Source organism: Manis javanica, chromosome 2 (assembly GCF_040802235.1).
Source record: "Manis javanica isolate MJ-LG chromosome 2, MJ_LKY, whole genome shotgun sequence".
Taxonomy (NCBI): Eukaryota; Metazoa; Chordata; class Mammalia; order Pholidota; family Manidae; genus Manis; species Manis javanica.
The window spans coordinates 139907029-139934331 of NC_133157.1; the positions used below are offsets into that span (position 1 = coordinate 139907029).

Sequence of the window (27303 nt, forward strand, 5' to 3'; positions counted from 1 at the left end):
GAGGGGTATTATGATTAGTACACATGGTGTGGGGGGATCATGGGGAAGACAGTGTAGCACAGAGAAGACAAGTAGTGACTGTGGCATCTTACTACACTGATGGACAGTGACTGCAATGGGGTATGAGGGGGACTTGATAGTATGGGTGAATGTTGAAACTACGTTTTTCATGTGAAACCTTCATAAGAGTGTATATCAGTGACACCTGAATAATAATAATAAAAAAGGCTGCAGGCTTATGATGGGGATTATGTTGAATCTACAGCTGATCTAGGGAGAACCGAAATCCAGTTGAATTTTGGAATCCCTGAACATGCCACCTCTCTTCATTTATTCTTCTTTAATTTTTCTCAGGAATTAAAAAAATGTTTGTTATTAATAACAATGTTATGAAGGATTCACATAAGCAACATTGCGGTTACTATATTCACCCATGTTATCAAGTCCCCGCAACACACACACACACACCCCTTTACAGTCACTGTTTGTCAGACTAGTTAGATGCTGCAGTGTCACCACTTGTCTTCTCTGTGCTATGCTGTCTTCCCCGTGACCGCCCTACATTATGTTGTGTTAATCGTGTTGCCCTTTAATTCCCTTCTCCCACCCTCCCCATCCACGCTTCCTCAGTAATGTTTTATGGTTGGTTCAAACCACCCTCTCCCTAGCAACAAGGTTCCCGCCATAGAGCGAGCGGCTCTGGGTGTAAGGAAGGTGGTGCCTTAAAGCCGTGAGTGTCATTAGCCAGGGTTGGTGCGGAGAGAAGCGGAGGAAGTGGCTCGAACATTCGGGCGGCCGCAGGAGGAGCAGACGGATTCCCCCAGGTGTGAGCGCAGACTGCAGGCGAGCCCGCGGCGCAGTAACGGTGAGTAGCGGGAGGGACCGGGTAGCGGCGGAGTCCGGCAGCCGGGGCGACCCGGGGGTTATGGGGGCGAGGCGGCCGGAGCCGGGACGGCCAAGTGGGTCGTAGCGCTCTCTGCCCGCCTCCGCCGCCGCAGCTGCCCGACCCGCGCCGCGGCCCCTCCGCTCGTCCTGACCCGTTAAGTCTGACCTGGTTTCTCTCCCGCCGGCCGCTCCTGCCGCCGCTGCCGCCCCCCCCCCCCCCACCACCCCCCGGGACGGTTCGCCGCCGACGCCGCATCCCCGGCGCTGGGCGAGCGGCTGGGACGCGGCCGGCCAGCTTTCTGGTGTGGGTGGAGCGGCTTGTTGCTTCTCTCCGCGCGTTTCCCCACTCTGCTGCCCCTCGGCGCCTCCTCGTCTCCTCATCCCCGTCCGTGTTAGCCTCCCTCAGCGCGGAGGCCCCCGGGAGCCGGGGAAGTAACTTGTGCCTGGCGCGGACCCTGCAAAGTGCTTGCCGCGCGCCGCGGCCCCGGCCGTCGTGGTCGCTGTCACTCGGCCCCGCGTCTTGGGCCTGCCGGGGCTGCGGGCGCGCGGCGTGTGGCGGCGGATTGCGGGCTGCGTTTCGGCCGGGCGCGCGGGGGCGCGGGTCCCCGCCGGGTGTCAGTTAGGAACTGAAGCAATTGGTAGGAGACTGTAGAGTATGGAGTCGTGGGAAAAGCTTCAACGTCTGTTTTGCAGTACCAACTACATGTGTGCTGGAATTACTAGTTACAGATGCTTGTGACCACTTAATTCCCTCTCCCCTCCCTCTCTTTCCCCATCCATACTTAAAATTAAATGTGAATGGAAGATAAACGTGGGAATTAGGTCAATTTCTTATTTTTATTGCTGTATTCTAAGACTGTTCAAAGATCTTTCTCTTTTAAAGTATTCTAATTTCGAATTTTCAGATAAGTTTATTCCAATTTTGGTTTTTAGATATCTTAAATAATCCAGTTTCAAATTTCTTTTTGTAAAATGTGATACTGTTGTTATTTAGATAGCTCAGTTACTATTCGTGGTCATCAATGGACAATATATCCTAATTTTCCTAATCTAAGATCTTTATATCTATTCAGTCTACATTCTAATTGAATGTTTGGGTTTTTTGTTAAATGCTCAGTGTGAAGAGTTTTGATTAGAAAATTCATGATTCTCTTGGAATCTTACATTTTTAATATGGAAGGCATCCTCAGAGGTCCGTCCCTTTTTATCTGAAAACTGATACAGATAAGCTCAAATTTAGGGTCTTTCAAGTTAGAAGCTGCTTAAGAGGCTTTCACATGGCTTTGAGGAGGAGTCATAGTCACGTGTGGGACAGGGCACAGTGATACTCTTCAAAGAATAGATGGTGCTAACTTGGGCTCAGGATAAACTTACTCTGCCTTAGATCTTGAAAAGGCTGTACAAAATCACTGTTTCTCTTTAATGTTTTCTCCTTTCCACCCTAAAAAACTAAGTCGGAATTAGTTTTGTAATAAAGTTGCTATTACTGATGTAATAAACATTCGTTTTTTAACCTCCATCAAGGTTAAAATCTAGACATGCTCATACCATACTGAAGTTTCTTGTCAAAACTGATGTCCCGATAATGCTTCCTGTAGGAACTAAGTTCCTATTCCTTCATTTCTTTTTTAGCCCTCTTTTGATACTCTTGCTTTTTGCTTCTTTTTTTTGTGGGGGTTGCTGGGGGGATAGTTGGAGGAGAGAAAGTAATTGCATATTAATAAATATTGATTAAGAAAATTAATGAAATAATTTTGGAGCTGTAAGAATTTGGATAATAAACCAAATCCATTTTTGCAGGTAAGAAAACAGATTGAAGACATAAAAGGACTGCTCAAGTGCTAGTACTACTTAGTATATATAGTAAGTACTAGGTTATAGCTTTTCATATTCGGAGCTCAGTATTCCTCTTATTAGACTGTTTGTAACAGCTGAGAACTAGATGCCATGGATTTTCAAATTTATCATAGTTCAGACCAAGATGTTTAGAATGCTTAGTCATTTCAGGTAGAAGTATTTCTAACCACTTGCCAAAATTGTATCAAATTTAGTAGTTGGTGTGACTAACAAAATATTTGAGTTGTAGAGAGTATTGCTTATAGGCATATTCCTATTTGGATTACAATTTTTACTTTTCCCATTCTCAACTGCCATTCACTCTGTCCATCCCAATCCTCACTTGTACCCCATCTAATGTGTTTTATATATGTTCTTGGTTATGTCTCTGTCCTTGTAAAATTATCTAGTTCTTTTGTGTGTTTTGCATCTGCAAAGCTGCCATTTTGCTATATATTTTACTTTGTTCACTCAGCATTCTTTGAGATCTGGTCATGTATGTACATCTAGGTCATTGCTACTAACTGCAATATTTCATGGTTTACTTTATCATAAATGCACAAATGGTCACAGTGACCTCTTTTTCCAAAGGTGAATTGATAGAATCATAAAATAAAGTCAAAGTTTAACAGTAGCAAGTAGAAGTTTTGGAAAGCAATCTTTGATTCAGGGATGTTGACATGACACTTTGGGGAAATTCTATAGACTGTGAGGAGAATGTTGGATAATTTTAAGTGATTTATGAAGAAGGTAGTAGTACTATTCAAGAGTAGGCACCAGGGGTAAAGAGAGAAGACTTAGATCTTTCAGAGCAGTTGTTCTTCATCCCCTGAGGACCACATTCTTTTGAGACTCTGATGTTAGCTTACAGAAATTTCCATATAAATTCTACAGTTTCACAACTACATGAAAGTCTTTCTATGTATGGGTCAATGCCTAACCCTTTTCCCACTTAGAACCTGTACTTTAGAGGTTCTTGAGAGGTTTTATCCTGTAGCTGTATGCTCATGATAAATGTCTCTAAGATAATTTCAGCTGTTGTTTTATTAGCTACTTCAAGTAGTTTAACTTTCAGTGGCACTTGGTTTTATCAGGCAAAACAGAGGACTGTTACTGATTTTTACTTTAGAGCTGAAACTATGTATATGGCCTAATTCACTTTCAGAGATCCTTCAAAGAGACAGTATTCCGTCCTTAATTTACTTGAGTGGCCTGTTTTTCTTTTGTAAAACTAATAAGTACGTATGTTACTTGCTTTGTTTGTTTTGTGGTTGTTTTTGCACTTTTTAAAAATTTTGGTATCATTAATATAAAATTACATGAGCAACATTGTGGCTACTAGATTCTGCCCATTATCAAGTTCCCACCACATACCCCATTACAGTCACTGTCCGTCAGCATAGTAAGATGTTATGGAGTCACTAGTTGTCTTCTCTGTGTTATGCTGCCTTCCTCATGCACCACCCTACGTTATGTGTGCTAATCATAATGCCCCTTATTCCTCTTCTCCCTCCCTCCCTTCCCACCCACTCTCCCCTGTCCCTTTCCCTTTGGTAACTGTTAGTCCATTCTTGGGTTCTGTGAGTCTGCTGCTGTTTTGTTCCTTCATTTTTTTGCTTTCTTCTTATGGTCCACAGATGAGTGAAATCATTTGGTGCTTGTCTTTCTCCACCTGGTTTATTTCATGTATGTTACTTTTAAATAAGAAAAGCTCTTGCAGCTGAATAAAGACATTTATTTTTTAAGGATATGTATAAATGTATAGCAGTTTACAGCTTTGACCATCAGATAATTTGGGATGTTAACAAAGAATTCTGGGTAATTATGACAGGTCCCACCCACTTCTCTGCTAGGGAGACTAGGTCATGTAACATATGGTATTTTAAATTGTTCTGGATTAATCCATCTCAACAGCACAGGAGAGTAAAGTATACCGTGGTAGATATTGTGGTATAACCTTCATAAAGTGTTTCACAGAAAATAAGTATTTCTTGATTATATTTTTGAAAATAATGCAAAATTGCTGTGTTACTATGTAATTCACTTGTGTGTGTTAGTGTGAGGACCGTAAGAATCTGAACTTTTTCCACTTCAAAATTGGGCCAAATGAGTCCTCTCGGGTGATTACATTATTTTATCTGTGTCTTGAAGTTCCCAAGTTCCTCCCTTCCCCTACCAAGCATATCTTTCTTTCAGAAGTCAAAACAGGGGGATTCATTTTATGAATTATTAACTTATTCTTTTGGTACACACAGGAAACCATTTGTATGATAAACTATAGCAATTTAAAGTTTGGTTTTTGTCGATGGAGCTGCAGCTAATCTTTAAGACCCACTGATAATGTTTTAGTAATAGCAGTTAACATTCCGAAAGGAACAGTAAATCACCTTACTTTTCATTTTCAGATTTGTATAATTTTACAATTTGGTACTCGATGACATTCTTTGTAGAAGATGAGATAGTATAATGTATCAAACATTAAATGATTGCCTAATGTGTTGTAGGACTCCTAAGTGCTAGGGATACAATGGTGGAAAAAACTGGTTTTGCACATATGGAGCTCATGGTCAAATGGCGGATAGAGACATAGAGACAGATACTGTTAATACAGTACAGTCACTAAAATATAGAGAAATGGAAAGAATGGTCAAAGAAAACATTACCTGGAGAGATAATGTCCAAACTGAACATTAAAGGATCAGAGAGAGAGAAGGTGTGTGTGTATGTGTATGTAAGAATCGAAGTGAGGGGCACAGGGGGATGGAAGCACAGGACCAACCGAGAGGAGAACAGGAGCAAAAGCACATTGCAAATAAGGGGCAGAGAGTGATGGAGAGGTATTGAGGCAGACTGTGGAGGGTTCTTTATGCCATGTTTAGAAACTTAGACTTCATCTCTGATTCTATGGTTTTGGGAAGCCATCAAAGAGTTTTAAGCAGGAGCCTGATCTGATTGTAGTTAGGTTTAACAGATTACTCTGGTAGCTGTTGTGGATTATAAATTTGAAGGGAAAAAGATTTGAGGCAGGGAAGCCATTTGGAAGATAGTGGACTTAATGAGAACTGATGAGGGTTTAGATTCACGCTCAGTTCATAGAAATGGAGAAGAGGGACAAACTTCAGATTATTTACCTTTGTTGTTGGTAAGTAAGAAATTCAGTAGGACTTGATGCTTGCAAGTAGTCAGTGGAGAAGTAAACAAGCTTAACTCCAAACTGGGTTCTAGCTGGGGTGACCGCATGGAAGGTAATGACACCAAACTTAGAGAGAATTTGTATGGATCAATTTAGAAGCTCAGGAAGTCAGTTTGGGATGTTGTGAGTTTGAGATGGTAGTGAAATATCCAGTGCAGGGTGTCTAACAGGGCATTTGGCCTTTTGAATTTGATACTGTGGGATGTGACGGGCTCTGGGCTGGAAAAATCAGTGTCTGAAACCATGGGACCATATAGGGCGTGTATGTGGGCTCAGGAGAAAAAAGAGAGCAGAAGACAGCAGCTTGGGGACCATCAGTGTTTCAGAGTCAAGCAGAGGAAGGGAAGTCCCACAAAGGAGAGAAAGTGCTAACCAAGGACAAGTGAAGTAATGAGTGATCACTATTGGATCAAAGTGAGAAGAGAAACTATGCATTGTTAATGAAACAGGTTGGTACAGTTGTGATTTCTTTAGTTGCCCTCTGTAGCCTAAATGAGTGATGGAGATCAGGAGGTAGCATTCATCTAAGGACTGAGGTTTTACCAGGCTGGTACAGTGAAAAATGATGTGTAGGGAAGCTAAGGTATTGATTTAGAGCAGTTTAGACGATCCATTGTAGCAAATGTTGCATATTATGTTCTGTGTATTATTCTGTATAAATATTAACCTATTTAATCCTCGCAACAACTGTAGTTGTCACAGAAGATTGTAGAATGTAAATTCCATGAGGGCAAGGAGGTATTTTTTTATTTGTGTATTCCCAGTGCCTGGCATAAAGAATGGGCTCGAATACTTGTTAATGAGTAGATACGAAGTGTACATATTATCCCATTTTACAGGTGTGGAAGATGTAACTTATGCTACTTAATGGCAGAGCTAGTAGGGGGAAGGAAGTGAGTCTAGGAGAGGGAGCTGGGATTCTAGGACTGGAGATCTCTACGAGGTGTCCTAGAAATGGAAGGTAAGAGAGATAAGAGGAGGAAGTATGGTCAGAGAGCGCAGTGTTGGATTCTACCTTTTTGAGGTGGAGTTGTTCTGGGTGATGACAAAGGGACAAGTTTTAGGACTGGAGTAGAACAGAGGATATTTCATTGTTGAAGCTCAATGGGACAATACGTAGATGTTGAGAGATTCCTAGGGTTTAAAATAAAAGTTTAGGTAGAGAGGAAGATTATGAGCAGTCCTCAGTAAGTGGGGAGCTATTACATGGAAATGTATAGGTGAGGAACAATAGAGAATAGTTGTGGGATTTGCATATAAATCAAGTATAAAAATCAAATGAATAATTATATCTGACTTGATTGTTTATAGTTCATGATGTGTGAACAAACCCAAAAGATTCTATGATATGCCTGCCCTTGCATTTTCCACCATGAAAGAACTTGTTCGTTATACTTCAGAAGATTGGAGACTGTTGAGAGTTAAGGTTTAGGGTTGATTAATGATTGTGTATTGAGTCCCCTATACAGAATTTTGTTGTTGTTAACAACCATTTGATCAATAAATATGAAAGGTGCCCTCTCAGCACCACTCTTGCACAGTTAAGCCTCGAGTCCCCTGGTTTGTCCTTTCAGATCTTCGATATCTCATCGAGTCTCTTCCATTATCTGCGGGTCAGAGGCAGGGAGGGATTCAACAAATAGAATAGATGAATGTCTATTTCTTTGAATCCAGGTTTTTAACATAGGTTGGGCTTAGATCTGGTTTGCTGAAAAGACTGGAATAAGCTGAGCTTGCTGAATATGATTTAGTTTTCCCTCCTGGATATGGATTATCCTTTTGGAAGACTTCAAAACTACTCAGAATATAAATATGAAAGTTTATAAGTTTGCCCGATACTCCAGCCATACTTAAGGTATGAATTCTAAATGTTACATTTTCCCCTTCAAAAATCCTACCTCACTCTTTTTATATAGTAGTAGAGAGAATTTTGTGTCTGTATCTGCAGCATGGCCCACCTCTGTGTTCGGAAATGGTTGGGTACACATCCCAAGGATAGTAAAAACAGAATACATGTGCTCTTCTAAATCTTCAGCCACTGCCCAGTGGATCCTCATTTGTTCCCTTGCTGACCCTTTTACCCTCCTTCTCCTCCAAGTATCTTTTTGAATCCTTTTGTTTCAAGAAGCTCTTGAGAGCTCTCTTTCTACATACATTGTGTGACAGAAGAAAAGTAAAAATTCATTTCAACAGTAACTGATACTTAATATTAAGTTGAACACTTTCAGAATGTTTCAGTAAACCTAAGCAATTAATCCTGGTTCATTTTTAAGATTACTGAATCTCATATTTCACTTGCTTGGAAAGGCTCTCGTGTAATTTCATAGATTTCAATAGCATTGTAATTTCTGTCCTGATTTATTTCCTTTCAGAAAAATATGAAAACCCAGTGATTTATTATAGGTTTATATTAAACCTAATTTCATTATTTATTGTATTGATTTAAAGCACTGATTAAAGTACCTGATTTATGGAATTTATCATTTTGTGGTTGAATACTTATGCCTGCTTGTCCTTTTGTTTGTGTATGTATGTGTGTCTTTCCCACAAATTAGTGAGTGCTCTTAGGAAATCACAAGTTAATCAAATGTGGTATGAAATATGTTTGTATAATTAAAAGTTTGGAGGAGATGATTTTCAAAGATGCCTTTTAGAGCAGATATACCATCATTTTGTGGTTCTCTGTGCTCTGTCCACTTCACTCTTCGTAGGCAGCAGCTGCAATACTACTAAAGGACCTTTGACACAGAGCCCATGAATACCCCAAGTATGATTTTACTTCCACCTCCCTCTTTGGAGACCTAAATGTTTGTCAAATCAGATGTGTGTTGAGGAGGAGAACAAATCATGGGGTCAACTTGGCATAATCCCCACATTTATCTTTATTATAGAGGTCTATTGGGGGATGGGGTGACAGTTCTTTCTGAGGAAAAAGTGCAAGTGAATGTAGGTGGACTTGCTGTCATCTTCATAATTTTCCCTGCAGCCTCACCAGCCTGGTGATTTCCATACATTAACATAGAGTAGAGTAGGTGGTATCTCTAGTCTCCATTTGATCCAAGTACTGTTACAGGAATATTACTTGACAAATTAAGGCACTGTATTTGGAAGTATTTAGCTTTCCCCCTATCAGTAGACTAGATTAGATTACCTCACATTAGTTATTATCATGAGGCCTTTTATTTGTTCAGGTATGTGTATAGTATGTATTAAAATATTTTGTGTGTAAATTTTTGTGAGTCTGGTAACTTTACCAATTCTGAAGTATAAAATATTTAAATATAAACATACTTCAATAAGTACTTAATACCTAATGGGAATTAAATTTTATACTAATAAAAATGGAAAATTCTTGAACTTTCTTTTATCCTTTAAACTTTCTGAATTAGGTTCTGATAATCTGTTTGAAAATTAGGAATATGCTTAGACTCACATGACTTTTACTGGCAGAAGCTACTGTGTCTTTACTGATTATAATCGATTAGAAGCTGCAAACAACAATCGCTAATTGTTAAACTGTATGAACATTGCAGAGAACCATATGACCAAAGTAGTTAGCTTTACAGTTTGTTCACTGTACCCTATACTCTTTGTTTCAGAAGAAAGGCTCTATTCAGTGTCTTGTGAGAAGACCCTTACTCCCTTTAGACAAGGATTGTGGGAAATTGCAACTAATTCATTTTTTTCTTGTTTTGCTGAATCAATAGTCTTGTGACTAAAACTTTTGCTGTTTTAACAGATTTAATAAAGAAATATTAATTTGAAACTCAATAAGTGTTACGTAGAGTCCAGTACTTTTGACTTTGGAGATCATAGAAATCAAGGTATTTAAATATTGGTTCAGATAGTAAGTTTGGAGTAGAAGGAAATATTTTCTACCAGAGGAACTGGTTTTGATATTAACAACTTGGGGTCGAGAGGAGTAAATTGGGGAGGTGGTTTAGCCCAGATTAACCACTAACATGCTAAAAATCCAAATTCATAGGCATTATACTATTTATATTTTCAACATTTTCATTGACTAGTCTTTTTATTTCAGGCCTCCCAACTTTATCCGTAACTCCATTTACAGCTTTATCCGTAACTACATTTAGCTGAAGATGAAGGCATAGATTTTGGGGGAGTTGTTTTATACAATGTAAAAATTCTTTCACAGCTATTTAAAATAGAAACATTAATTTCAGCTTCAGAATTTACTTAAAGGTCAACTGATAACCTAAAACTCATATTTTTTCTCTAAGTTTGTCACATTTTTCAGGAAATGTGGTGACTGGAGATCCTATGTGCTATTGTCCAGCTGTACAAAACTACTTTCCAGAAGTCTTGATGTTTCCCATAAAGGTATATAGACAAATCAAAATCTTAACACTTTCTATGGGTTATGAGACTCATCTTGACTAAGAAGAATATCTTTGGGACCACGAGTCTAAAGGGAGAATGTTAGCAGAAAAAGGAAGCTGTTACCACAGACAGTGTCATTAACCTTTAGGAATCATCATGCTACAAGGGAAATCAGCTCCTCTATATTGTAAGGAGGGTTTTGAACATGCTGGAAGAGCTCAGAAATCTTTGCTGTGCGGGCTTCAGAAAAAGACAAGCACATATTCTTTCACTCTTTAGTGCCCTAATCACTTTTGAAAGGGATTTGAAAAAGTCTGAGGGAAATGAAATAGTAGATTTTTAGGTTGGAAACAAATTTTAAGGAATCAATCTGATCTGGTCATTTTATAGGTAAGAACTGAGAGCCTTAAAAAGTTGTGTGATTTGGTGAAGATTATAGAGCTAGTTTGAATTAAAAGCTGTAATTCCCCTACTAGGTTTGGTTGGTTAAAAGTGTGAAGTCACTTTTAAAATGTAAGGTTATGTGGGACCATATGACAGAACTACTAGCCAATTTTACAGTTTGTTCACTGTACCTCCTCATCTACTTTGTTTCAGAAGAAAAACTGTTCAGTGACATGGGTGAAAGACTATGACCTTCGCACAAATTAAAATTGCTGGAGAGTTCTTGCTAACTTGATATTTCAACTACTTCAGGGTTATTTCTAGGACCTAGATAGTTATACTTCAGAATCCTGGTTGAGGGGAGATGTAATAGCAAATGAGTTTAAGAGTCATTGATATATGGAAACCATAGACCCAAATTAAAGAATGATGTGAGTTTAGTACTTAACATTTGAATGCAACAATACTTTTTTGAGATGTTTTATCAGTTGCCCTTACCAATTTATCTTAAAACTAGATTGGCTTGAGGGTAATGATAATTCTTTTGGCAAGAAGTACATAAATGGATCTTATATACGTATCCATTTTTACTTTTTTTCATGTGGATAAGGCATTCTGATGTTCTTAGCAAGTATGTCTTGATAAGTCAGGCATAGACCACTTGTTGAAGAGAATAATGAAATGATAACTAAAGTAGAAAAAATCCCATTAGAAAAAATAAAAATTCTTTTCACTGTGTTTTTATCTGGTTATTCTTTATTGTATAAAGGCAACTTAAACAATCTTGTCAACCTTCACATTTCTTCCTGCCTTAGAGATATAACCATACATGTTCAGTGATGTCAGTTATCAGGTCTTCTGTCACTATCTGGCGGGAGCCATGCTACTCAGCTGTGTAGCAAAGCTCAGGCTGGAGGAAGACCCTTGCAAAGCAGGGGCCTTCATAGCTGGTTCCCCCTATTACCACCTTGATTTTGTTATTCTCCATTATACTATTGGCTTTGCTTTTGCTTGCATTTTTGCCAAAGACGAAGCTAACCTTTGATAAGCAGCATGGAAAGGAGGAGAACATAAACTTCCCCAAAGCTTTTCAGGACAGTGCTCCTTTCAGGACAGATGGCTATCTTGGCATAGAATACCAAAACCTGCAGTTAGTCAGTCAAACATTGACTACCCCATCTCCACTTAAGTGGGAATGCCTCCCTCATTTGCAATGCTAGTGAAATTAGTGATGAAGAGTTTTATAGGAAAATTAGAGAAATAGAGTTATGAGAGATTACTGAATAGAATAACCCTGTCTGACACTTAATCCATCTTCTCATGTTTTCTTCTATTTGCTACTTCTACAACTTTTCTTCCTTTGTCATTACAGCCATTTACTAAAATTCATGCCTTATATATGAAATTACCAAGTACCATAATTTTCCAAGAAGTAAAGATACCTCAAGACAAGTGCAGGGCCGGGAAGCCACAGGGCATAAATCTTCAAAGAAGTAAAAAGCTAACATTTTCAAAGAACATTACTTCTCTCTCAGTCACCAGCTTTACATCTCCCTGTATGGCCCCGGAAGATGGCTGGTTAGCCAGAGACGGGTAAGATTCCTCAAGGGAGGAACAACCTAAGACACGCACAGTCGCAGGGGGGCCATCAGGTGAGAAAATGGGGGCCAACAGAGGTGAGGCTTAGAGCCACACACCCCCAGTTTTGAGAGAAATTGTCTACACCCGTGGATGTTTTGTTGCCCTTGTCTGGCTTGGATTAATACCTAGTCTATAGGCACAGACCTGATCATCTACACTTGCCGTCTTACAGCACTAAATCATGCTTTCCATCTATATCTTGCATCTACCTACATCAACATTTTATTAGAAATGTAAAGGAGAAAATGTGAGATTCACATATAAAGTATAAAAATCAAATGAATAATGATACATGATATTTGACTTGATTGTTTATAGTTTAAGATTTGTAGTTAAAACAGAAACAGTTTCTATGACATGAATGCCCTTGCATTGTTCACCATGTAAAAACTTGTTTAGACCCTGCAGTAGTGGAGTCATGGAGACCTGTATATTATATGTCAGGGAGATTTTGGTATCCACACAGAAGAAAGAGAAATGTAGATAAGAAGGGGAAATTTAGTTTGCTGCTTACTGTGCCCTATAAAGGGGTGTATAATGAAGATATGAGTTTATGATTTTAGATTGATTATAAATTAATTAAAGCCTCTAAGAATATTTTTGTGGGAAAGAATCATAGCCAACTGTGGCAGTAGGTGACCTGTATTTCACCCTGAGCTGATAGACTCCATAGTCACTGCTACATACTGCACGCTCCTATGGTCACATGCACTACTTAGAAACTGTGTTGCATAGAAATGTAAACCATGAAAGACTACATGTTGCTAGGAAAAGTTTTGGTCAAGGAACAGAAAATGATCACCTAACACTTGACCAACCATGAATAGATTAGAAAGAAGAAAGATGCCTATACCTATTAATGAACTGCCCATACCAATTAATCAACAGAACAATAAAAAATAATCATATCCTTGTGCAAAATGGTATAAATAAAGCTGTCATTGACACTTTGTCGAGAGATCACTTCCATCTGACTCTCTGTCCTGTCTCTCCATGCACCGACACCGTCTCATCCTTTTGGGTTTCACACACACCCCTGGACTCCGGCAACTATCGGTTACAAAGTAAATAAATATTTAAATCTTAAATCTTTAAATGAAGAGACATGGCACTTTTTTTTGCACCACTTGATAATACTTGCACAAAATACTTGTCTATCCTCAGACAGTACTTCTGCTAACTCAGCCCTTTCCTTGGGGTTAAGATTAGACAGGATTTACACAGCTTTAAGAGTGTGATTTTTTAAGAAATTCAGATGACCAGCAGGCACATGAAAAGATGCTCCATATCGCCAATCATCAGAGAAATGCAAATTAAAACCACAATGGGATATCACCTCACACCAGTTAGGATGGCCAACAGCCAAAAGACAAACAACAAATGCTGGTGAGGATGTGGAAAAAGGGGAACCCACCTTCACTGCTGGTGGGAATGTATATTAGTTCAACCATTGTGGAAAGCAGTATGGAGGTTCCTCAAAAAAACTAAAAAAAGAAATATCATTTGACCCAGGAATGCCGCTTCTAGGAATTTATCCTAAGAAAACAGGCTCACAGTTTCAAGAAGACATATGCATCCCTATGTTTATTGCAGCACTGTTTACAATGGCGGAGCTATGGGCAACCTATGTGTCCATCAGTAGATGAATGGATAAGGATGTGGTACATATACACAATGGAATACTATTCAGCCATAAGAAGAAAACAAATCCTACCATTTGCAACAACATGGATGGAGCTAGGGGGAATTATGGTCAGTGAAATAAGCCAGGTGGAGAAAGACAAGTACCATATGATTTCCCTCATCTGTGGAGTACAACAACAAAGCAAAAACTGCAGGAACAAAAGAGCAGCAGACTCACAGAACCCAAGAATGGACTAGGTATGGTGGGTGGGAAGGGAGGGATAAGGGGATTAAGGGGCATCATGATTATTGTCACACAAAATATAGGGGGGGCATGAGGAAGGCAGTATATATAGCACACAGAAGACAAGCAGTGACTCTATAGCATTTGACTATGCTGATGGACAGTGACTGTAATGGGGTATGTGGTGGGGACTTGATAATAAGGGGAAGGTAGTAGCCACAATATTTCTCATGTAAAACCAGAGCATAAGATTGTATATCAGTGATACAATAAATACATAAATAAATAAATAATTTTTTAAAATGGCATAGAGGTCATAAAAGGCCTCAGGAAAAAAAAAAGTGTGCTTTTTGAAAGGCCTCTAGCTATTGAGGACCATTTGAAGCCTTGATAAGCGATATTTAGTGCTTTAAATGAAGAATTAAAAAAAACTCTCTCAAAAGACTTGTAAGATCTTTATTCCAATTCTAAGTAAAACCCAAATCAGCTTTAGATAAGGAGCATTATGAAGTGTGGTTTTTTTTTTGTCTTGGAATAATTTCTGGTTTCATACCTTTGTGGTCTGAGAAGCTGGTTGGCATGTTTTTAATCTTCTCAATTTACTGAGGCTCTTTTTGTGGCCTAGTATGTGATCTGTTCTGGAAAGTGTTCCATGTGCACTTGAGAAAGCTGTGTATCCTGCTGCTTTTGGGTGGAGTGTCCTTAGATGTCTGTTAGGCCCAGCTGTTAGGTCCATCTGTTCTGATGTGTTCAGTGCCTCTGTCTCCTCACTTATTTTCTGTCTGGTTGATCTGTCCTTTGGAGTGAGTGGAGTGTTGAAATCTTCTAAAATGAATGCATTGCATTCTATTTCAGCCTCTAATTCTGTTAGGAACATCCAAATACATGAAACAAATACTATGTTGAGTACATAGATATCTGTAGTGGTTATATCTTATTGTTGGACTGACTTCTTTGTCATTACATAATGTCTGTCTTTGTCTCTTGTTACTTTTTTTGTTTTTGAAGTCTATTTTTCTGATACAAGTACTGCAACTCATGCTTTTTTCTCCCTATTATTTTCATGAAATATCTTTTTCCATCCCTTCACTTTTAGTCTGTGTGTGTCTTTGGGTTTGAAGCGAGTCTCTTGTAGGTAGCATATAGACGGGTCTTGCTTGTTTATCCATTCTGTAACTCTGTGTCTTTTGATTGGTGCAGTCAATTTACATTTAGGGTTATTATCAATAGATATGTACTTATTGCCACTGCAGTTACCGAAGGTTCAAGGGCAGCTTCTTTACTGTCTAACAGTCTAAGTTTAACTTGCTCATTACAGTAGTTCAAACATAATCTAAAGGTTCTTTTATTCCCCCCTCTTTTTCATCCTCCTCCACTCTGTTTATTTTAGGTGTCATATCCTGTATTCTTTGTGTATCCCTTGACTGACCTTTTGGGTAACTGATATAATTTTGCATTTGCTTAGTGATTACTTGGTCTACTACCTTTACTATGGTTTTATTTTCTCTCGTGACAGCTATTTAGCCTTTGGAGCAGTCCCTTTAAAATACTCTGTAGAGATGGTTTGTGGAAGGTAAATTCCCTCAACTTTTTCTTATCTGAATATTGTTTAATCCCTGCTTCAAATTTAAGTGATAATCTTTCCAAGGAGAGTATTCTTGGTTGGAGGCCTTGTTTCATTTCATTAAATATGTCATGCCACTCCTTTCTGGCGTGTAAGTTTGCTGCTGAGACGTCTGCTGATATCCTGATGGGCCTTCCTTTGTATGTGATCTTTTTTCTCTCTCTGGCTTCTTTTAATACTCTGTCCATGTCCTTGATCTTTGCCATTTTAATTATTATATGGCTTGGTGGTGTCTTCCTAGGGTCCCTTGAGTTGGGAGATCTTCGCACTTGCATGGCTTGAGCGACTCTTTCCTTTCCTAGACTGGGAAAGTTTTCAGTATTTCCTCAAAGCTGCATTTTCTTCTTTTCTCTTCTTCTTCTTTTGATACCCCTGTAATGTGAATATTATTCCACTGGGATTGGTTGCAGAGTTGTCTTATTATTCTTTCATTCCTAGAACCTTTTTTCTCTCTGTGCCTCAACTTCTTTATATTCCTGTTCTCTAATTCCTGTTCCATTGACCATCTCCTCTTCTAATCTGCTTTTAAATCCCTCAAGTGTGTGTTTTATTTCAGTTACTGTATTTTTCATATTTCGCTCTCTCTTGAAGTTGTCCCTGAGATCTTGAATATTTTTCTGTAGCTATGTGAACATGTTTATGATTTTTATTTTGAAATCTTTATCAAGAAGATTGGTGACTTCAGTTTCACTGAGCCCTCTTTCAGGTGTTTGAGGTATCCTGGTTTGTACAAAATTCTTTTGCTGTTTCATCATTCTGATGATGACTATGGAACAATACCTTTGTGTAGGTGGCACCCTCTAGTGCCCAGCTCTACTCTCTGGAGCCATCCAACACCTGGAGGGTTGGTGGGGTCACAGGTGCGCAGCGCTGGTGCCTGCCAGGAGGAAAAGTTCTTTTGGTAGCATGAAAATGCTACCTGGCTGCAGTGTCTGTATCCACTGCCAGGTCCAGTAGGCCGAGAATGGAGGTAGGAACCTCTGTGTTATGTCCCTGTAGGTACCCTAGGTGGGGCTGCCCTCCACGTGACCTGGTGCAATGGTGGTAGCATCAGCTGTGCGGACTCATGCCTGCTGGGAAGAATGAGTGGCAGGCTGCATATCACAGTGAGGGGGGTCTCAGCACTGCACTGCCAGCCAGGGGAATGGAGCATCTGATGGTCCTGAATGTTCCTAAGCTGCTGGGCTGAGTTTGCTACTTTACCCTTTTTTTTAAGGTCTTTTCTTTTCCGCAGAGGTAGGCAGTGTGTTGCGGTCTTCTGGGTCACTCTTTTAGGGTTACTGGTATTTGCTGTATTTTCATTACATGTGGTTTTGGGAGGTGGTTTCTGCCTCAGTTCTCTCACTGTCAGCCATCTTTTTCCCCTCCATGAGACAAGTACATTTTACATTTCTTTCAGATCATATAGTTTTTCCTCAAAATCTGTGCATATTCCTGTGACGTCTTCAAAAGTAGAGCTTGAGTTGGAGTTAACCCATCCATAGATCCTAGAGGAGCAGCTATAGAGGATTCAAATTCAAATTTAGCAGCATCTGGAAAGAAACAGAAACAATTATACTCTTCATATAAAATACTTTAGAGTTAACATGTATGAGTTAATAAAAAGAAGTTGGGGCCTTTAAGAGTGTTAAAAATGAAAAAAATCTCTACACAACTGCGGTACAAAATACAAGACTACTAGGAAATATAACTTGCCCATAGTTACACACAATTAATTCCAATTGTGGCTATGTATCAGAGCTTCTGGTTTTCTTATTACAAGATGGAACTATAGAAGATAAAGATGACACAGTTCACCGTGACAACCATATTCTGTAAACGGGAAAAACAGACCGACAGCCAGTTCCCACACAGTCAGGTATACCATGACAGGTATAAAACAGGGTGCTGTTAGAAAACACAGAGGGGACATCCAAACTGATATTGCAGGAAAAGGGAAAGATGTGCCAGATAGAGGGAAGAAGCATCTGCAAAGAGCTGGAGGTGAGGAAGAACATTTGTGGAACTGTAAGTAGTCTAGTTCAGTGAAATGCTAGAGCAAATGTGCAGAGTAGGGTAAGTAGCAAGAGATGAGACTGAAGGACTTGGCAAGCACCAAATTTTATTTGGGTGTTTTTATTCCTTGCTAAGGTATTTGTAATTTTTCGTGAGAGTAGAAAGATAAAACCAATGACCAAGTCAATGGCTAGAGATTTAAATGTCATCCTTCAAGTGACACTTAAAATTGCCTATTAGTAGGTGTGTCTTGGTTTTTTGGCCTTAAATCACTACCAGAAACATGAGAAGCTGACAAAGCCCATGTGTTCTGAGAAGTGTAGGATAAGAGTTCTAAAGGAATAGCAGAAGTAAAAGAAAAGGTATAGCCAAAAATAAGAACAGACTGATGGATGTGTTGAGATTTTAAAAAATCTATGGAACATGCTGAATAAATGAGGAAGAAGTATATTCTTCACTATGAATGGCTGTGCCCTCACATTTTCTTATTAGATATGTATAAGAAACAAATATTTACATAATACCTATTATCTGAACAATGGAAAGAGTTGCTATTTACTATTCAGAGTTCATTTCAGAAAGCAGTGACATCTAAATTTAATTAATACATTTTGGCAACATACCTTCTTTTTGTGCTCTAGTTATATTTTTGTCAAATTCTTGCTCCATCTGAAATAAGTCAAATATTATTTGTCATTTTTAAGTTAAGCAAGACATTATCATGTGAGTGACACATAGCTGATGAAGTATGGCCTTTAACTAATAGTTTTAGAGACTAGACTTACCTTAGGGATTGCTTACACAGAAAAATAATCACATGAATAAAATAAATTCCTACTTAATTTTAGATAACATATCTGCAATGTTATTTTGATTAATCTGATAAAAAGTACAATATTGGTGTGTGTTAAATACATGATTTCAGAAAGGTAATATTTGATCTTACTATTAAGAAGAAATTTAAACAAGTCAAGTCATATTATACACTGACTGCATTACTTTGCAAGACTTAGAAAAACTATCCTGTATACAAGCTTTATCAGTTTTTTTACTCTAATGAATTTTTCCTTCAAAAGGGCTTTCTATTATTGTACTTTTAGATAAGGTATAATCTGTGCTATTAATTTTTCAGCACAGGATCTAAAATACATAAAATGAAGAAAGTGGGAGTGTCATAACAATGTCATGTAAAAATTCCTGCAAAAAGTTAAGTGAAATCATTTTTCTATCTGTACTATGACTACAAAATCTCTCTCTACTGCATATGGACGCAAAGATTTCAGAATATCTGCTTGAAGACAGGAAAAATAGAGGCTAGAGCCAGTTTTCAAACTTAATTTCTGATTCATAACTTTCTAGAATTAGAAACAAGGCAAATAATACTCAATTCTTTAATGACGATTTTGTTGCCTTTCTGGAAAGTAGGAGTTTTGATGCATCTTTTTCAATATGCAGCTTTTCACGAAATTTAAAATGTGTCAGTTTAGTTTCACTTACTGAATAGAGTTAAGATTAGGTATCTCTTGAAAATGAGAAATCCAACAACTTTAAAAAATAAAATTTCTGTCTCCTTTCTCAGAAGCACAAATAATTATGACTTTTAAATAGTGAGCACTAATCAGTTAAACAACTAGAATTTCAACAAATTAAGAACAAGAATTACATCACAAATTTGAAACCTGGGGGAAAAAGGATAGTATAACTAACCTTGGCAAAGAATGTGTCCATTTCCTTCTCTCTATGTTTGCTATTGATCTCTGCTAACTTCACAGTAATCCTGTGGAGAGTGGTGTAAACAAATGCTTATTATTTCATTTTTCCCTAAGTGATACCTAAATGCCTTGCATTAAAAAGTTACCACAATAGTAAATTGAATTTCTTACAAAACAGTGTTTCAGCATTGAAAATCTGCTGAAGATCTATTGTATACAATTAAGTACATGTTTTTCTAGGGTGACTAGTAGCTAACAAGTAATTCAAAGTAGGGAAGGCAGAGAAACGGCTATTCATGATATAGAGGGCTTACAAGTAGACCTTCCTGCCTTCTGGAATGGCTGTATTTACAAGATTCATGAGGAGACACTTAAACCTATTTAGTAAACCAGTTTAGAGATAAAAGATAAAGCATCCATCAAAGACATTTTCAAGCATTTGCTTTTACCACCCTTTATGTCTCACTCATTATCTCAGAGAAATTAGGCATTAGGCACTGAGGCATAATTGAGAGCAACAATCTCTAGGGGAGGAAAAACGGTGTGGGTGACCAAAGAATAAAATAGCTCTGGAGGCAGTTAGCATGTAACATCGTCACCAAGGTATCCATCCTTTCTGTTTTCCACGTACTCCCTCAGGCAGACCACAGTGTTGTTATTATTTTTTTATTTTGGTATCATTAATCTGCAATTACATGAGGAACATTATGTTTACTAGGAACCCCCTGCACCAAGTACCCCCCACAAACCCCATTACAGTCACTGTCCATCAGCATAGTAAGATGCTGTAGAAACACTGCTTTTCTTCTCTGTGATGCATAGCCCTCCTTGTGCGTCCCCTACATTATACATGCTAATTGTAATGTCCCCTTTCTTTTCCCGCTCCTTATCCCTCCCTTCCCACCCATCCTCCCCAGTCCCTTTCCCTTGGGAACTGTTAGTCCATTCTTGGGTTCTGTGATTCTGTTGCTGTTTTTCTCCTTCAGATTTTTTTTTGTTCTTTTACTCCACATATGGGTGAAATCATTTGGTACTTGTCTTTCTCCACCTGGCTTATTTCTCTGAGCATAATACCCTCTAGCTCCATCCATGTTGCTGCAAATGGTAGGATTTTTTTTCTTCTTATGGCTGAATAATATTCCATTGTGTATACGCACCACATCTTCTTTATCCATTCATCTACTGATGGACAGTTGGGTTGTTTCCATTTCTTGGCTATTCTAAAGAGTGCTGTGATAAACACAGGGGTGCATCTGTATTTTTCAAACTGGACTACTGTGTTTTAGGGTAAATTCCTAGGAGTGGAATTCTTGGGTCAAATGGTATTTCTATTTTGAGCATTTTGAGGAACCTCCATACTGCTTTCCACAATGGTTGAATTAATTTACATTCCCACCAACAGTGTAGGAGGGTTCCCCTTTTCTCTACAACCTTGCCAACATTTGTTGTTGTTTGTCTTTTGGATGGTGGAGATCCTTACTGGTGTGAGGTGATATCTCATAGTGGTTTTAATTTGCATTTCTCTGATGACTAGCGATGTGGAGCATCTTTTCATGTGTCTGTTGGTCATTTGAACTTCTTCTTTGGAGAAGTGTCTATTCAGCTCCTCTGCCCATTTTTTAATTGGATTATTTGCTTTTTGTTTGTAGAGGTGTGTGAGCTCTTTAGATATTTTGGATGTCAACCCTTTATCAGATCTGTCCTATATGAACTTCTCCCATACTGTAGGATGCCTTTTTGTTCTATTGATGGTGTCCTTTGCTGTACAGCAGCTATTCAGCTTTATATAGTCCCACTTTTTCATTTTTGCTTTAGTTTCCTTTGCCTGGGGACATATGTTCATGAAGACGTTGCTCACGTTTATATCCAAGAGATTTTTGCCTATGATTTTTTCTAAGAGCTTTATGGTTTCATGACTTACATTCGCGTCTGTGATCCATTTTGAATTTACTTTTGTGCATGGGGTTTGACAATGATCCGGTTTCATTTTCTTACATGTAGCTGTCCAGTTTTGCTAATACCAGGTGTTGAAGAGGCTGTCGTTTTTCCATTCTGTGTCCATGGCTCCTTTATCATATATTAATGGACCATATATGTTTATGTTAATATCTGGAGTTTCTATTCTGTTCCACTGGTCTGTGGCTCTGAACTTGTGCTGTTACCAAATTGTATTGTTTATGTGGCTTTGTAGTAGAGCTTGAAGTTGGGGAGTGAGATCCCCCACACTTTATTTTTCCTCGTCAGTATTGCTTTGGCCATTTGGTGTCTTACGTGGCACCATATGTATTTTAGAACTATTTGTTCCAGTTTGTTGAAGAATGCTGTTGGTATTTTGATAGGGATTACATTGAATCTATAGATTGCTTTGGGCAAGATGGCCATTTTGACAATATTAATTCTTCCTAGCCAAGAGCATTGCACGAGTTTACATTTGTTAGTGTCTTCTTTAAGTTCTTGTAAGAGTGTCTTGTAGTTTTCAGGGTATAGGTCTTTTATACTTCCTTGGTTAGGTTTATTCTTAGGTATTTTATTCTGTTTGATGCAACTGTGAATGGAATTGTTTTCCTGATTTCTCTTTCTGTTAGTTCATTGTCAATGTATAGGAAAGCCACAGATTTCTGCATATTAATTTTGTATCCTGCAACTTTGCTGAATTGTGATGTCAGTTCTTGTAGTTTTGGAGTGGAGTCTTTAGGGTTTTTTATGTACAGTATCATGTCATCTGCAAATAGTGACAGCTTAAGTTCTTCTTTACCAATTTGGATTGGTTGTATTTTGTTGTTTTGTCTAATTGCCATGCCTAGGACCTCCAGTACTATGTTGAATAACAGTGGGGAGAGTGGGCATCCCTGTCTTGTTCCTGATCTCAGAGGAAAAGCTTTCAGCTTCTTGCTTTTCAGTATGATGTTGGCTGTGGGCTTATCATATATGGCCTTTATTATGTTGAGGTACTTGCCCTCTATACCCATTTTGCTGAGAGTTGTTATCATGAATGGATGTTGAATTCTGTCAAATGCTTTTGCAGCATGTATGGTGATTATCATGTGGTTTTTGTCTTTCTTTTTATTTATGTGGTGGATTATGTTGATGGATTTTCAGATGTTGTACCATCCTTGCATCCCTGGGATGAATCCCACTTGGTCATGGTGTATGATCCTCTTGACATATTTCTGAATTCGATTTGCTAATATTTTGTTGAGTATTTTTGCATCTATGTTCCATCCCTTGATATTGGTGTGTAATTTTCTTTTTTGGTGGGGTCTTTTCCTGGTTTTGGTATTAGGGTGATGCTGGCTTCATAGAATGAGTTTGGGAGTATTCCTTCCACTCAATTTTTTTTAGAAATCTTTAAGGAGAATGGGTATTATATCTTCTCTGTATGTCTGATAAAATTCCGTGGTAAATCCATCTGGCCCGGGGGTTTTGCCCTTGGGTAGTTTTTTGATTACCACCTCAATTTTGTTGCTGGTAATAGGTCTGTTTAGATTTTCTGTTTCTTCCTTGGTCAGTCTTGGAAGGTTGTATTTTTCTAGGAAGTAGTCCATTTTCTCTAGGTTTTCCAGCTTGTTCGCATATTGGTTTTCACAGTATTCTCTAATAATTCTTTGTATTGCTGTGGGGGTCCGTTGTGATTTTTCCTTTCTCGTTTCTGATTCTGTTAATGGGTGTTGATTCTCTTTTTCTCTTAATAAGTCTGGCTAGGGGCTTATCTATTTTGTTTATTTTCTCAGAGAATCAGCTCTTGGTTTCATTGATATTTTCTATTGTTTTATTCTTCTCAGTTTTATTGATTTCTTCTCTTACCTTTATTATGTCCCTCCTTCTACTGACCTTAGGCCTCATGTGTTCTTTTTTTTCCAATTTCAATAATTGTCACTTTACACTATTCATTTGGGATTGTTCTTTAAATATGCCTGGATTGCTATATACTTTCCTTTTAGAATTTATAATGGTTATATTCTCTTGTACTGACCCCTTTATCATTCTGTAATGTCCTTCTTTATCTCTTGTTACTTTGTTTTGAATTCTGTTTTGTCTGATACTAAAACTGCAATACCTGCTTTTTTCTCCCTGTTGTTTGCATGAAATGTCTTTTTCCATCCCTCTACTTTTAGTCTGTGCATGTCTTTGGGTTTGAGGCAAGTCTCTTGTAAGCAGCATATAGATGGGTCTTGCTTTTTTATCCATTGTATTACTCTGTTTCTTTTGATTGGTGCATTCAGTCCATTGACATTTAGGGGTGATTATTGAAATATATGTACTTATTGCCATTGCAGGCTTTAGATTCATGGTTACCAAAGGTTCAAGGTTAGCTTCTTTACTATCTTACCATCTAACTTAACTCACTTATTGAGCTATTATAAACACTGTCTGATGTTTCTGTATTTTTCTACCTTCTTATTCCTCCTACTCCATTCTTTATATGTTGGCTGTTTTATTCTGTGCTCTTTTGTGTTTCCTTTGATTGCTTTTGTGAGTAGTTGATTTTATTTTTTGCCTTTAGTTAGTATTTGGTTGGTCTGCTTTCTTCGCTGTGATTTTATTTTCTCTGGTGACATCTAATTAGTCTTTGGAGTACTTCCATCTAGAGCAGTCCCTCTAAAATACCCTGTAGAGGTGGTTTGTGGGAAGCAAATTCCCTCAACTGTTGCTTGTCTGGGCATTGTTTAATCCCTCCTTCATATTTAAATGATAATCCTGCTGGATACAGTATTCTTGGTTCAAAGCCTTTCTGTTTAATTACATTAAATATATCATGCCATTCTCTTCTGTGCTGTAAGGTTTCTGTTGAGGTCTGATAATAGCCTGCTGGGTTTTCCTTTGTAGGTGACCTTTTTTCCCTCTCTGGCTGCCTTTAATAGTCTGTCCTTGTCCTTGATCTTTGCCATTTTAATTATTGTGTGTCTTGGTGTTGTCCTTCTTGGGTCCCTTCTGCCGGGTGTTCTGTGGGCTTCCGTCATCTGAGAGACTATTTCCTCCCCCAGTTTGAGGAAGTTTTCAGCAATTATTTCTTCAAAGACAGTTTCTATTCCTTTTTCTCTCTCTTCTTTTTCTGGTACCCTTCTAATGCGAATATTGTTCCATTTGTATTGGTCACACAGTTCTCTTCATTATCTTTCATTCCTGGAGATCCTTTTATCTCTCTCTGCATCAACTTCTCTGTGTTGCTGTTCTCTGATTCTGATTATATTAATGGCCTCTTGCACCTCATCCAGTCTGCTCTTAAGTCCTTCCCGAGATCGTTTTATTTCTGTATTCTGCTTCCCAACCTTATCCATTAGCTCCTGCACATTTCTCTGTAGCTCCATCAGCATGGTTATGACCTTTATTTTGAATTCTTTTTTAGGAAGATTGGTTAAATCTATGTCGCCAGGTTCCCTCTTGGGGGATGTCAGGGTTATTCTTGTCTGGATCAAATTCTTCTGCCTTTTCATGGCGATAGAAGTAGTCTTGGGCAGTTGGTGTGTATTTCAGCTGGGAGAACAAAGTCCTTTCACCTTCCTTTCCTGTGAGAACAGCGACCCCTAGCAGCTTGTGCTGGGCAGTTGTGCACAGATGGTGCCTCTGAGTCTTCCCCTGATGGCTGCAGAGTAGGCTCTGGGCAGTTGCTGTGGGTTTGGCCTCTCCCAAGCTACTCGCTGCCATGGCGGGGCTGCACCGGAGGGGGGATGGACGGGAGGCTGTTTATCGCCGTGAGGGGCCTTAGAGCTGTGCTGCCTTACAGGGGGTAGGGCACCCAGAGTTCTCTGGGGTTCCCAGCTGCTGAGCTGAGTGTGCCAGGATCCTTCCATCCAGCTGTGAGGCCCCTGTCCCTTTAAGACTTTTGAAAAAGCACTCACTTTTCTTTTGTCCAATGGGCACTGTTTGCGGGGACCTGCTCGCAGATTTTACTGTTCCGTTTCCCTAATTTCCAGTGCACTACGTACCGTGTGTTTTCACTCCTGGTGTGGATGACTAGGGCTGCTTGTTTAGCAGTCCTGGGCTCCCACTCCTTCCCCGTTACAACTCCTTTTCTCCCACTCGGGAGCTGGGATTGTGGGCTTGCTCGGGTCCCACCGGGCTGCAGCTTGTATCTTAACCCTCTTCGTGAGATGCTGAGTTCTCACAAATGTAGATGCAGCCTGGCTGTTGTACTGTATCTTCTGGTCTCTCTTTTATGAATAGTTGTATTTGTTTTTATTTTAAAAAATATGTATGGTTTTGGGAGGAGATTTCCACTGCCTTACTCACGCTGTCATCATGTCTCCCCCTCCCCCCACAGTGTTATTTTTAACCACTTTGTGAATTATAGTGCTGTTCATCCCTATGTCAGTCTTTATTTCACACGAATGCCTTTATGTAGAGTAGAAAAATTATGATAGTTTGTTCCATGAAGCCCTCTAGTGATAACACCAAAGATTACAATCAGGAAAACAAAACTTCCGTGCAGCGGATGTGCTAATGTGAGGAAAAGGGAAGTTACTATTGCCAGGATCCTCACCAGAACCTAAACTGGTCAATTTAATTGTCCTGCTGCTAGGCCACTGCTTCCACACCCATAGGCAATAAGCTATTAATGGCTGAGTCATTATATAAAGAACCCTTCCCAGAGGCAGAGATGTGGATTACGGACCTGCAGAGTGTTGGGTGCATGTGATTCTAGTGTCCAACTACTGATGGGAGAATAAAGCCAGGTAGAAACCTTTTAACCCCAGGAACGTTCCCTTGTCATTTCTCCATCTCACTGAATTCATAGTGAACTTGCCTGGGGCTGAAGCCCTCAGGCAAGACAGCTGAGTAGTAGTACTTGGCCCTTTGAGTTTAAGATGTAATCTTCCAAAAAACAGTTAAACTCATTAATATTTCTATTTAGTGGAATTCTTTAGGAAGTCATTTTATAATAATATCACTGTCTAAGTTAGAAAGCTTCAAAAACAATGAGCTTCAAGACTAGTAGATCAGGTTAACTATGAAAATATTAAAAGGAAAAAATAAAGTCATTTAAAACCAAGAAAGGGGAGAGGGGTACAAAAACTGTCTTGAAGGAACATTTTAAATGTAAGTTCATTTACAAATATCATTTTCCAGAATATACTACCCAGTTAGCTTTCAGTCCTACTAATCTTATAAACCTGGCTCCATAGAAATAATGCTTTAGAGGCAAACTAATGAGCTTAATTTATTTTCTATGATTCTGTTTTGACTTACTTGTCTAGTTGCTTTGCCAATGACAGGGTGGTATTTACTTCTTCTTGGTGTAATTGTTTATATTTCTCCAATTCAGCTCTAATGGAATCTTCTTGAGAAATTTTTTTGGAGAGTTGAAGTTCCAGATCTTTAATTCTGAGTTCCATTTGCATTCTAAATGAAGAATTATCCTTCTCTCTCCACTGCTGTAATCTCTTTTGTGATTCATCCTTTAAAACAAATTAAAAGAATGCGTTTTTTAAGTAAGTATCATCTGAATAATTATAGCATATTTGTTTCCCTTAGTTTTGACTCAGTGTTTCAGAAAGCAATTTTAAATGTGAAAAAAAAGACTTGAAGTTTAATATATTTACCTTAACCTCATCTGAATTAAATGTGCATTATAAAAATAAGGTTGAATCATTCTTATTTTAGTACTCATATAATCTGACATTTCAAAGAATAACAATCTATAGTTAAAATATTTAAACAATATAATCCAAGAATATGGTATACTTTTTAAATCACAATTTCCTTTTCCTCTTGTCAACCAGTCTTAAAAGTTCTAAGTGATTGTCTAATGAGAATGATTCTGAAAGATGGATTTTGTGATAATGATGGAAACTGAAATATTTAGGAGAAACACATGCTCCCATGC

The 27303-nt window shown here is 38.6% G+C and overlaps 1 protein-coding gene and 1 long non-coding RNA gene across 2 annotated transcripts in view; one reads left to right on the forward strand and one right to left on the reverse strand.

Annotated features, from left to right (window-relative positions):
- The first annotated feature begins 711 nt into the window (after positions 1–711).
- Positions 712–27303, forward strand: part of LOC140847899 (uncharacterized) — a 30728-nt gene continuing 4136 nt past the window's right edge. The window contains exon 1 of the long non-coding RNA XR_012128164.1: positions 712–865. This is a non-coding gene — a long non-coding RNA (uncharacterized lncRNA). The remainder of the gene's footprint in view (positions 866–27303) is intronic.
- On the reverse strand, positions 14596–26892 carry LOC140847898 (ankyrin repeat domain-containing protein 26-like). The gene is made up of 4 exons (XM_073229508.1): positions 26667–26892; positions 19474–19543; positions 18390–18435; positions 14596–17303 (listed from the first exon to the last, which is right to left on the reverse strand). Exons 1-4 carry the CDS (start codon positions 26816–26818, stop codon positions 17167–17169), a joined length of 405 nt encoding a protein of 134 aa, XP_073085609.1. The 5' UTR covers positions 26819–26892; the 3' UTR covers positions 14596–17166.